Consider the following 13,660-nt stretch of genomic DNA (forward strand, 5'->3'; position numbering starts at 1 on the left):
GGAAGAAGATGGTGAGAGTCGATTAGGCCAAAGAGGAACACGATGTGTGCGATTGAGGGATTGAGGGTTTGTGGGTGAATGAAGAGTCATCAAGAAGAGGAAGAGAAGGAACGGTCTAACAATGAGAGGGATGAAGGTTTTTCATTTTCAAAAATTGTTTTTACATTAATTTTTTTTAAATGACAAGTAGGATATCCATGTGTAATATGTTATCCTACATGGTTTCCATGTCATTTTAAATTTGCCACGTCAACAAAGAAAAACCTGTTCAAAAGGTAACAGGTTACCCAATGCTATAATGGGTAAATTTTTGAAAGTACAATGCCCTAATAAAAAATATTTTAAAAGTACATTGCTGTAATAAGAAAAACTGAAAGTAGAATGCTATAATAAGGAAATTTGTGAAAGTAGGTTGCTATTTTGCGCATTTTGCCCTAAATCGTTTCCTYCTCTATGATTTCTTTCTGTTGTCTACATAACTCGATTTCTCTTCTTGTTGAATCTATGATTTCTTCTTGTTTAGCCTATGTGATAATCGATTTTCCTAAAAAAACCGATTTTTCTTGTGATTCTTGTTGTGCTTGCTGATTTTTGCGGAAATTACTTTAATAAATGTGTTTTTATTTTGAATTCTATTGTTTAGCTTAATGTGTTCTCATTATTGTTGTTATTTTTTCTTCTTGTTTGGCCTATGTGATAACGATTTCGAAAAAAAATCGATTTTTCTTGTAATTCTTGTCGTGCTTGATGATTTCCCAAGAAAATCGATTTTTTCTTGTTGATTTCCCAAGGGAATTGATTTACAAGTGATATATTTTTCCTCTTGTTGAATTACCAATACTATTAACATATGATGTTTGATTTACAAGTGATATATGAATTACCTTGTAACTGATTTCATTTGGTTTCATGGTTGATAGCATTTTGTTAGTATTTTACAATTAATATACTATGGTCTCATGATTGATAACATTTTGTTGAATTACCAACACTTATCTATGATTTTTTCATTTGGTTTCATGATTGTTTTTTGTAGAGATGGATCATGGACTCATAGCCATCTAATTGTAGTTGTTAAGGTGTTGAGGACTTACATCCACCTCATTACGTAATCAAATGGAACAACGAAAGATGCTACGTTATATCAAAGTCCCATTCATATGATATTTCTTCATAACTTAAGTTGACATGTTACTATATTGAAGATTAGTTCTTAATCATGCTATGTTATATCAGAGTCCCATTCATATGATATTTCTTCATGACCTAAGTTGACATGTTACTGTATTGAAGATTAGTTCTTAATCATGCTAAGTTATATCAAAGTCGATTTTGACTTAGAAGAGCCAAATGTGTTGGTTTCTATGGGGTGTTTGGTTGGGAGTATTGAGGGGTAAGGATTAGGAATGATAATGAMAAATATGGTTTGGTTAGATATAATATAAAGGGCCCATTATACCAAACCCATTAAGCGCYTGTTTGATTTAGGCAAGGGAATGAAAATGACAATGACAGGAAATGAAAATTGGAATGAATATTGCATTAATGTTGTTTGGTTAATACTGGGAAATCATGATCATTATCATAGATGCTGTTTGGATGTTTAGCATATATAATAACTGGAATTTGGTTTTGTAGCATTRTACTACCATTTTTATAACATTAACCAATCAATTTACCATTTAAACATAACTTCAAAAAACACAATACAAAGTATGTTTCATCCAACTTCAAAAATACAATACAATACATTTCGATGTTTCATCCAACTTCAAAATACAATACAATTGGATGTTTCAACCGACTTCAAAAATACAATACAATTYATTGTTTCATCAAACTTCAAACTACAATAGCAAAAAGAGGCTTACATAGCCTACCAACTTCAAAATGCATACCAAAAGATTATGTTTAAGGTCCAAATTCATTGATTAACAAGATACAAGAACCCAAACACGTACGATCTTCTGATGTGAGTTGGCAACGTAAACCAGACCTTAGCTTTGGTTGGTTCATCATAGAAAAATTCAAGAGCTTTACCAATATCACGGTAGATATTCCAATACWAAGAAGTTCATTCATGACTTCTTGCATCTTCTGATCACTCAAAGAATTGGATTTGTTAGTATCGGTCAAAACATTAGAAGTAGCAACATACTGTGACATCATTTGACCACAGATAGACTCAAACTTGGAATTAAATTCATCTAACCTCGTGTCAATGGTATTTTGAAGTGAAGGTGATTTCTTGTTCTTGTAAATTTCCCTTCTAGGTGAAAKTTTTTTACGCTTCTTTGACCTGATAGTGGTTGATGAATTAGGAGATCCTTGTGCATCTACTTCTTGTTCACCTTCACTATCGGAAGAACACAAAAACACATTCTTSTTGTTACTACCATCCTCACATGCTTGTGATATATCCTCGGCTTTTAGCCCCGTCGCTTTATCTACTCCATACCAAGTTCAGCTTTTGCAAATATGGAAATTTGAAGTTCCACAAGTCGGTTTCATTCTTACGAGTCTACAAAAATAAAAACGATATTATGAGAACAAGAAAAATACAATAAAAAAGTAGTAGTGTCAAGACCTTACCTTGCACCAATCATCATACCATTGCTTCTCACTRTTAATTTTATGCTCAACATCATCCCATTGACACCCACTTTGCATCAACATTTCAGAAAGTGGATTATATTAGTTTCAAAAATACAATTAAAAAAAGTAGTAGTTTCATGACCTTACCTTAAAATATCGTTTTTATTTTTGTAGACTCATAAGAATGCAACTGGCTTGTGTTACCTCAAATTTCCATATTTGCGAAAAATTGGACTTGGTATGGGGGTAGAGATAGAGCGACGAGCTAAAAGCYGAGGATATATCACAAGCATGTGAGGATAGTAGTAACAACAAGAATGTGTTTTTGTGTTCTTCCGATAGTGGAGGTGAACAAGAAGTAGGTGCAGAAGGATCTCCAATTCATCAACCACTAGGTCAAAGAAGCGCAAAAAACTCACCTAGAAGGAAAATTTACAACCTTCACTTCAAAATACAAATTTGACACGAGGTTATTTGAATTTAAATTCCAAGTTTGAGTCTATTTGTGGTCAAATGATGTCACAATATGCTGCTACTTCTAATGTTTTAACCGATGCTAACAAATCCGATCATTTGAGTGATGAAAAGATGCAAGAAGTCATGAATGAACTTCTAGTATTGGAATATCTACTGTTGATATTGGTAAAGCTCTTAATTTGCTATGATGAACCCACCAAAGTTAAGGTCTTGTTTATGTTGCCAACTCACATAAGAAGRTCATACGTGCTTGGGTTCTTGTATCTTGTTAATCGATGAATTTGGATCTTTAACATAATCTTTTGGTATGCATTTTGAAGTTGGTAGRCTATGTAAGCCTCTTTTTGTTATTGTAGTTTGAAGTTGGATGGAACATTGAATTGTATTGTATTTTTGAAGTCGGTTGAAACATCCAATTGTATTGTATTTGTGAAGTCGGATGAAACATCGAAATGCATTGTATTGTATTTTTGAAGTTGGATGAARCATACTCTGTATTGTGTTTTTTGAAGTTATGTTTAAATGGTAAATTGATTGGTTAATGTTATAAAAATGGTAGTACTATGCTACAAAACAAAATTTCAGTTATTATATATGCTAAACATTCAAACAACATTTATGATAATGACTTCCCAGTATTAACCAAACAACATCAATGCAGTATTCGTTCGTTGTCATTTTCATTCGCCTGCTTGAATCAAACAGGYCCTCATTCTGAAAAACAATTAGCACTATTTTGGTTAGCGAGAAAGAATCGGTATTGATCTACAAAGATGGTTTTAAAGATGGAAAACACGAGCTAAAAAAATTAAATATCAATGTAAAATTTGAATTTCAGAAGTTAAAGGTTTGAATATTCAAARTTGGGAGGGATATGGGATTGAGGGAGTATAAGCATCATTTTGGTGTGGTTAGTGCAATAATTTTYGGCTACTGTAATATACTTTTGGTGTAGATCATCAATCAACTTGATTTTCCCATTTGATTGTCGATCTATATGCATCTAAAGCTGTGCATATCATACTTCATTCAACATAGTTGAGGGAGTAAATGAATATTCCCTTCTGCCTTAAAAGAAGAAGTGGACTGATTATGGGATCGTGGGATTATAGTTATTATTTTGGCCTACTTCACTTTAGGAATCTGTATGTCAAAGTATTAAGAACCAATAACTTAATAAGTACAACAACAAAGCAGCTCCCTCTTCTTCACTAATCTTATATCTAACCTCTCAATCTTCATTATAGGTGTTTACATMTGCTATTTTGGTTAAGCATTATGACAAAGTTCAGGAAGCTCAATCGTCCTACTGGTCATCGAATGTCCATGCTTAGGTTCGTGATTAATTTTTTTTGTCTGCCATTACACACCTGACACCACCTAGGAAGACAACATTAAAAGTTTTTTGCTTCTGCAGGACCATGGTCTCTCAGTTGGTGAAGCACGAACGCATAGAAACTACTGTTGCCAAGGTGAGACCTCCTAGCAGTTTACATTCTTGTTTTTAGTAAATTTGCATTGATTAAATTTGTTAGATGTGGCTTTCATTGAAGTAGTTAGTTTTTTTTTCTCCTTGCGTATCTTGATTGTTACCTATAAGTAGTTGGGTTATTCTCATTTGTAAAGATGATCCCAATTTCGTAAATAAGATTCCTTCAATTTCTCAATTCTTYAAAAGTTCTCTGTACATTGATTTCTCTAATTTCTTGACAAAGTGGTATCAGAGCGTTAGGATTCCTTCCAATCGCTAGTCGCTAAACTCCTAAGTCGTTTTTTCTGGAATCGTTTTCGCTAATCGTTTTTCWGTGGGTAGTCGATTGAGTCAATTTGGTGTTCGATTMAAGGTGGAGCTTCTCGATTCTGAAATCGATGGTGTAAGTTGACRGATTCAACAGTCAATTTGAGGAAAACGGCAACAACAGTCAAATCTCAAAAATTCATCGGTCTAAATTGATTCTTCTACAATCAATTTCGTTGTTAAGTGTTCAATTGGAGGTATCGACGTGTKTCCAACAATCAAAACTTGATGTTTTGATTTCTTGAATGGTCGATTTTTGGGGATCAAATTTTAAATTGCTGATTTTGGACAGCCAATTTAGAAATTGCTGCCTYAATTGAAGATTAGTCTGGATATTTGTTCTTGATTTYTCAGCATTGGATCTTGTACCATAGTTCTTTTTCAAGATTTCAGAAATTACTTCCACAAATGATCAAGATAGACAAGTTTACAGGAAATAACAACTTCAGCTTATGGAGAATTAAGATGAGAGCTCTCCTAAAACAAGGCATCTGTTTTCCCTTGGCTGGTGAAAGGCCTGAAGATATGGTTGAATCTGAGTTTGTACAACAAGATGAGAAGGCYCACTCTACCATCTTGTTGCCTTTGGCGGATGAGGTGATTTATGAAGTTGCCGATGAGGAGACTGCTGCGTCTTTATGGCTGAAACTAGAGAGTCTCTACATGACCAAGTCCTTAATGAACAAGTTGTTAAAACAAAGGTTATTCTCATTACGAATGAAGGAGGAAATGCCTTTGAAGGAACATCTTGACGAGTTAAACTCCATTCTTATGGATTTGAAGAATGTTGAAGTCAAGATTGACGATGAGGATGTCGCCCTCATTTTATTGGTTTCATTGCCCACTTCATATGAGAATGTTGTTAGAGACAATTACTAGGGAAGAAGTCCGTTTAAGTTTGCACTCACGAGAGTTGCACAATAAAGCTTYAGGTAGTAGTTCTGAAAGCCAATCAGTAGGCTTGTCGGTGTTAAAACAGAGATAGAGACAGAGGTAGAGATAAAGGCCGAGAGAAAGGAAAAAGGGAAGTGGGAAAGTAGAGGCCGATCAGGATCGAAGACTARGGTTCAAGTGGAAACCCAAGGGATGGCTACCAATATTGTAAAGAACCGGGTCATTGGAAAAATGAGTGTCCAAAACTGAAGTCAAAAGGATCCGCTGCTGTAGCAAAAGATGATTCAGGTTCGGAGGATGATTTGGTGCTCTCGGTGGTTGATTGCAAAAGTCATTCAGAGGTATGGATTCTTGATTCCGCATGTTCATTTCACATGACACCACATAAGGATTGGTTCAACACTTGTGATAAGATTGCAATCGGAAATGTCTTGATGGGAAATGACATGTAGTGCAATGTTGTTGGAATTGGATCGGTGAGCATTAAATTGCATGATGGGATAGTGAGAACTCTAACAGATGTTCGTCATGTACCCCGGTTGAAAAAAAACTTAATCTCTTTGGGAGTGTTCGACTCAAAAGGCTTCAAGTACACTGGTGAGGNAAAAAAAACTTAATCTCTTTGGGAGTGTTCGACTCAAAAGGCTTTAAGTACACTGGTGAGGGTGGAGTAATTCAGGTCATTAAGGGTGCATTAGTAGTGATGAAAGGAGTCAAGAGAGGTACCTTGTATGTGCTTGAAGGTAGCAYGGTYGTTGGATCAGCAGCAACAACCCTTAATCCTGTAGAGAATGAGTCAGATTTGACACGTCTGTGGCACATGAGGCTAGGGCATSTTAGTGAGAAAGGCATGGTAATTCTCAACAAGAAAGGACTTCTTGGAGGTCATAGAGTTGTTGAATTGGGCTTTTGTGAGGATTGCATCTTTGGAAAACAAAGGAGAGTAAGTTTTTCAAAAGCTGTCCATACAACCAAGTCGACTTTAGATTACCTTCACGCTGATTGTCGGKGTCCCTCGCAAGTTTCTTCACTTGGTGGTGGTCGTTACTTCCTCTCAATTATTGACGACTACTCTAGGATGACTTGGGTATTTGTCATGTAGCATAAGAGTGAGTCATTTGAGAAGTTTAAAGGTTRAAAGTTCTCATTGAAAATCAAGTTGGGAAGAAGATAAAACGGTTGTGAACGAACAATGGATTGAAGTTTTGTTCAAGTGAGTTTGATCGGTTTTGTGAAGATGAAGGAATTGCAAGGCACCAAACGGTTAGGCACACTTCACAACAGAATGGAGTAGCCGAAAGGATGAATAAAATGCTGCCGCAAAGAGCGAGATGTGTGCTGTCAAATGCAGGGTTGACTAGAAGTTTTTGGGTAGAAGCGTTAAACACGGTTTGCTACTTGGTGAATAGATCCCCGACAACGGCAATTGATTGTAAAACTCCTATTGAGGTGTGGTCTGGTAAGCCGGCTGATTACACGGGCTTAAGATATTTGGTTGTCCTTCATACTACCATGTTAGTGAAGGAAAATTGGAACCAAGATCAAAGAAGGGGCTGTTTATGGGATACGGAATTGGAGTAAAGGGCTACAAAATTTGGTCTCTTGATAAAAGAATGATGATTCTCAGCCGTGATGTAGTGTTTGATGAGGAGAGTATGTTACGTGGYGTGAGGTATTCATCTACTCCAAGTGTTCAAGAGGAGAGTGTGTTCGAACAGGTGGAGTACGAGTTAAATGGTYCCGATGAAGGCGAGAATACTGCTGGACAGCACAGTAAATCGCCTCAAACTGAACTTATTGTGCTCGAAAATCAGCACCAATCTGCAGAATTTTGATCTATAGCATTAGATACGCCCCGAAGACAAGTTGGTARGCCTATTTGATATGGTTTTGATGACATGGTGGCCTATGCTCTGCAAGTTGCTGAAGAAATGGAGTTCTTTGAGCCATCTACTTACAAAGAAGCAACCACAACGAAGGAGGCTGATGTGTGSATAGCAGCCATGAGTGAAGAGATGGAATCCCTTCACAAGAATAGAACTTGGGAATTAGTGAAGTTACCTCAAGGCAGARAAGTTGTGACCAGTAAGKGGATCTTTAAGCCGAAAACGGGGCTGCCAGGAGCTGAAAGTGTGAGATACAAGGCCCGTTTGGTGGCTAGAGGTTATAGCCAAGAGCAAGGGCTTGATTATTATGAAGTTTTCTCGCCGGTGGTGCGTCATACATCCATTCGGGTGTTGTTGGCACTAGTAGCACAAGCAAATTTGGAGTTGGAACAGTTGGACGTCAAAACGGCTTTCTTACATGGTGAGCTTGAAGAGGAAATCTATATGAGTCAACCGAAGGGTTTTGTAGCTCAAGGTAAAGAAAACTATGTTTGTAAGCTCAAGAAATCACTTTATGGGTTAAAGCAATCTCCGAGACAGTGGTATAAACGTTTTGAYAGTTTTATAGTGAGTCATGGTTTTACTAGAACCCTTATGATTGCTCTATATATCATAATATAAGAAAGGTGTTGATGGGTCACATGTGTATCTGCTACTTTATGTGGACGATATGTTAGTAGCGGCTCGTGATATGGCTGAAATTAAGAAGTTAAAGGGACTCCTTAATTCTGAGTTTGACATGAAAGATTTGGGGGCTGCTCGAAAGATTCTCGGTATGGAGATTATCYGAGATAGATCTAGACGTAAACTTTTCTTGTCCCCGAAAAGTTACATTTTGAAGATACTTTCTCGATTTGGTATGGCTTCTGCAAAGCGTGTAARCACACCTTCATCAACAAATTTCAGATTATCAGTGGCTTTGGCACCTCAAACAGAGGCTGAGGTGGAGTATATGAGCAAAGTTCTTTATTCTAATGCTGTAGGAAGTCTTATGTATGTCATGGTCTGCACTAAACCTGACATAGCTCATGCTGTTAGTGTTGTTTCACGCTACATGGCTTATCCGGGGAAAGAAATTGGGTTGCCGTGAAACGTATTTTTCGTTACCTCAAAGGCACAGCTGATGTAGGTCTCATTTATGGAGGAGAAGGAGATTGTATTGTGGCTGGATTTTAAGATTTTGATTAGGCAGCTGACCTTGACACACGGAGGTCATTAATGGGATATGTGTTCACTGTTGGAGATGCATTAGTGAGCTGGAAAGCAATGTTACAGCCGTCTATTGCTTTGTCTACAATAGAGGCTGAATATATGGCTCTTACGGAGGCTACAAAAGAAGGGATTTTGGCTGAAAGGTTTGCTTGGAGATCTTGGGTTTCATCAACGATCAGACTCTAGTTTTTTGTGACAGCCTGAGTGCTCTTTGTCTTGCCCTTGTGCATCATGAGAGWACGAAACATATAGATGTTCGTTATCACTTTATACGTTCGGAAAGGAGAATTAAAGTGAAGACCGATGACAATCCAGCTGATGCACTGACGGAAACCCGTTTCTTTGAACAAGTTTAGACATTGTTTAGATTTCCTAAACATTGATAGCTGGAAGTAAAAWTTTTCTGTACTATAATTATAGCCAAGGTGGAGATTTGTTAGATGTGGCTTTAATTGAAATAGTTAGTTTTGTTTTTTTGCTTGTGTGTCTTCATCGTTACCTATAAATAGTTGGGCTATCCTCATTTGTAAAGATAATCCCAATTTCGTAAATAAGATTCCTTCAATTTCTCAATTCTTCAAAAAATCTCTCTACATCGATTTCTCTATTTCTTGACAGAATGATACTCATATATTATATTGTACTCATATGACAATGACCTGATCCAATATTTCTTACAAAATGCTAGCCAATTTGTTCTTTGCAATTCATAAGTATTCAAACTTCAAATTTATATATTTGGTTCATGTACCATCATTGTGTTCAATTTATTTGCAGCTCTAATAAATACCCCTCTCTGACCATCAAGCGGGAATTACTGTACTTGTTTTGTAGCTTAAACACCTACATTCCATATTCCCTCATTAAGTTTTACTCGTAAGGTTAAACAGATTAGAGACATTCTTTTTGATCGGAATAGATGGTTGGGGTTGTTTGTATCTGGAATGTTTGTGAAATTTGAAATCTAGCCAAAGTTGTTTTAAAATCACTATTTTATTACTTATTCTATCTCCTCGTAATTGTTATAGGCAAAAGAAGTACGTCGTCTTGCTGATAACATGGTGCAGCTTGGGAAAGAGGTGTGTGTAGCATGGAACTTTTATATTCACTCCATTATGATACTCCATTTTTCATTCTGTTTTCTGTTTTGGGATTTTCTTAAACTGAATTACCTATTTGCTCATTATTAGCATTACATATGATTAACGATATTGATTTTAGCCCACAAGAATCCTCTTATGTCATTGGGTATTTTATACAATTGATTGATAGTACTAAACTGCATGGAAAGCTGAACATTTGTAGTATTTATGTCTATAGCTTCTGCTATACAAAGTTCTCTTGTTATTATTCTCTTTAATCAAGCAAGCATTGTTCTCTCATAAGACACATGTATTCATTAAATTAGATTCAGTAATGAAAATGATATATCATTGTAGATGGAGATACAGAGAATGTTCCAAATCTAAGGCTAAACTTTTGGAACCTTTTTGGTGGTGCTGCTGCTGTGTGAAAACTTTTGGAACTTGTTTTTATCGAAGGAATGTCAAAACTGCAATGATTTATTCTTATGTACAGGGAACCCTTTTTGCTGCGAGGCGTGCTGCTGCTTTTGTGCGAGGAGATGATGTTATTCACAAACTATTTACAGAGCTGGCTTACAGATACAAGTGAACATCAAACCTGCCATTTTTTTTTAACTCTGATATCAACTATTGGTTAAACGATATATATATTGGTGGTGCRGAGATAGGGCAGGAGGGTATACACGAGTGCTTCGAACTCGGATTAGAGTTGGTGATGCCGCACCAATGGCGTATATAGAGTAAGACTTTTTTCTTCTATTAGTTTTGATGATTTAATATTACTTGTAATTCTCTTAAACATTTTTCTTATCCAACAGGTTCATAGACAGGGAGAACGAGCTTAGGCAGTCAAAACCCCCAGCCCCACAACCAGCTGAAAGGCCACCGTTGGATCCCTGGACAAGGTCTCAGCTTAGCAGGAGTTTSGCACCTCCTAAACAAGTCAAAACCTCCGAAGCAGAGGATTGAATAAAAAGGGGTATTGAAAACACTTAAAAAGAGTTTTTGTAGCGACATTTTATGGCATCCGAATATTTCATTTTGTTCCGCACGGAAGTTTCATGAGTCCAGTTCTGCTGATCTGCTCATGTTGAAGGCTGAAATAAAATGAAATTTAAAATTTTGAATGGCAAACCAACTGATTCCGGTATAWGTGCAAAGCCTGATTTTGCTTATACAAAATACACAGTGACATGCTTTTCAGCGCCTGGTGGGCTTAGCCTGTGCACTGTGACAAATTATCGGCCCGATTGGCCTTTGACACCGTCGAGTTCACGCCCTTTTGTGCATCTCTACCCATTTGTGACATAGTTGCACATCATGGAAACATTTTGCAAAATGCATATCGTCCGAGTGCTTGTAATTGGACTTTGCAAATGGCACTGCAAAAAGGGTCGAGCTTTTGTAATGTAAATCGAGYTGGTTCGAGTTCTGAGTTCAAATTAACAAGGATGCGAGTTCAAGTTTATAGTAGTTGGAGTCAAATTCTAAACAAGGTATTTGAGTCATGTATATGTTCATATGCATGGATTTATTATTAAGCTTTTGTTTCTTGAATCGAACATGTGTTCTAATTGTTATTTTTAAGCGTTTTAAATGAAACTCGTTTTATGGAACATAGTTCTGATCGATGTTCTTGGGCTGAGTTCGAGTCCTCATCAAGAAKACTCGCCAACCCATTGAACCGTGTTTGACCATTAGCTCGACTTGGCATCACTGATTGTGATGTGATTCAAGGGTGGGTTTGCTTGCATCCTTGTTCTCTATTTGTTGCAAATGTATCTMACTTAAACCCAATTGAGAAGGGATAACCAAACAAAACAAACTCAAGATATTTAATTCCATGGTAGAGTTCAGGTTGGGCTGTATGTAGGGGTTATTAACTTATTATCATAAATAATATGGGTAAAAACCTAAGTTTTTTCTTAAAAAATTAGCCAAGAAACCGCCATTCAACCTTGCAAAGAAACTTTCTGCTTGTGCTTTTTTCTGACATTTTATGACGCTTCCAGATGAAAGTGGGTCTACTGCAAAAGTAAATTGAGACATCACAATTTGCGGCACCATAAGGGTAACACGCCCGTCCGTGTGGTTAAAAACGGGAGATGCCATAATTGGTTTTAAAAAAAAATCAATGCATTATATAAAACAGAGCATCTAATAATTTATCAAAAGATAATTACATAATTACAAACGAAGATAACATGTCTGAAAATACGGTCTTAAATTACCAGTTTATCTACATTAGTCATCAAAAAGTTAATAAAAGTATGACGTAATGARTTATCTTCAATATTGTCATCTCCGTAGCTCTTATCCCAAAATCCCTACTAAGTCATGTACCTGTCGAGGACAAGAAAATCTCGGTTGAGCTTAATGCTCAGTGAACGGATAATAATAACTAAACAATGAATATGAGATAACAAGTTCAAAAGCAATTTATAACGATAAGTGATAATCCAAAAGAAAGTCAAAATGCCCCGAAGGCATATCAAGGGTYCGAAGAGCAAAYCGCATCACRAGGACGCGTTGTTCCCAAAAGATGATCAGTCCGTTCAGGCATAAATGAAGAAAAGGGTATGAGCACAAYACAACAATCCTCTCCGTGGATTTAACCACGACCACAATTTATTATCCGATAACGGTTTMTAGGATTGATCCATACGCCCTCTATTCGATTGGTACATAATCAAGTCTATCTTTAAGRACTATAAAAATGAGGACGCCATGATCGTTTTAGCCACCATGRAAACATCTCAATACCGGTGCTCCGATTATTGAGTCTATAGTACGAGTTCACAATAAATACAATCTAACAAGTCAAGTGATCAAGTGATTTATGTTCCAAATAAGAATATAAGTCATAGTTCAAAAGRAAACAARTTCAATAACATTTAATAAGCATAAAGGAAATTTGGAATCGATTATTCGGAATTTATCATAGATTATCCGGATTAGGAAGCCCTATGCAAATGACTATCCYGTGTCAAAGAAGATATGATATCCGTACCTTAACCGAATTTGAGGGAAATTCACGATCAAGTTGGATTTGTCCGCRTGCCTAACGAATGCATAAACGGGTTACTATTTACAAAGCATAAAAACCATAACATAACTATTCGAATAAAATTCATTATGTCTTAATGTACTTAAACAACGTAGACTTCAAGAAGTACARCCGAATACGMGTTGAAAACTCAACCATAACACTAGCCTTATKCATTTTCAATCCAACCGCTTCCGTCTCTCTTATTTCTAAGCATTTTTATCCTACTTAGAGATCAATCCARATTTTATTGTCTAAATAAAAGTTGTAGATTGGTATCATGCRAGTCTATTGGTTTTGAAATCATCTCATTTGGCTCATTCATCTATTTTATATGAATTTTACAAAACTGCAGATTAATCYCGAATATAGTGCAAACAGCCCCAAAAACACACTGTTTCGAGCCGCTTAGAGTCATAACTGGATGTTCGACCCTTCATGAAAGTTGTAGTATACAGTAAGATCTTTCTRAATGMAAAATACGAGATTATTACGATTTTTGGTTTGTGAATTATACACTGTCAAAAYACGAGAGTTGCATTGTCGGTAAAATTCGATTCCRYAATTCCCGACTAACTTTTATGATCCAACTTCCATGATTCGCTATATTTACATGCTATAAACATACTTCAACATACTAAACAGTAAAAAAAGTYCAATGGTYGCT

The 13,660-nt window shown here is 36.3% G+C and overlaps 1 protein-coding gene across 2 annotated transcripts in view; it reads left to right on the forward strand.

Annotated features, from left to right (window-relative positions):
• Nucleotides 1–11,078, forward strand: part of LOC112514821 (50S ribosomal protein L17-like) — a 13,312-nt gene extending 2,234 nt beyond the window's left edge. The window contains exons 2-7 of one of the 2 annotated variants that reach the window (XM_025121438.1): nt 4,320–4,406; nt 4,490–4,544; nt 9,891–9,941; nt 10,441–10,532; nt 10,610–10,687; nt 10,766–11,078. In XM_025121438.1, coding sequence (XP_024977206.1) covers nt 4,351–4,406; nt 4,490–4,544; nt 9,891–9,941; nt 10,441–10,532; nt 10,610–10,687; nt 10,766–10,916 — 483 coding nt within the window. In that variant the 5' untranslated portion in view covers nt 4,320–4,350 and the 3' untranslated portion in view covers nt 10,917–11,078. The remainder of the gene's footprint in view (nt 1–4,319; nt 4,407–4,489; nt 4,545–9,890; nt 9,942–10,440; nt 10,533–10,609; nt 10,688–10,765) is intronic. The other variant, XM_025121439.1, reaches the window with a different exon arrangement.
• Nucleotides 11,079–13,660: the final 2,582 nt, after the last annotated feature.

This window comes from Cynara cardunculus, assembly GCF_001531365.2.
Source record: "Cynara cardunculus var. scolymus isolate 2C chromosome LG 6, CcrdV1, whole genome shotgun sequence".
Classification (NCBI taxonomy): Eukaryota; Viridiplantae; Streptophyta; class Magnoliopsida; order Asterales; family Asteraceae; genus Cynara; species Cynara cardunculus.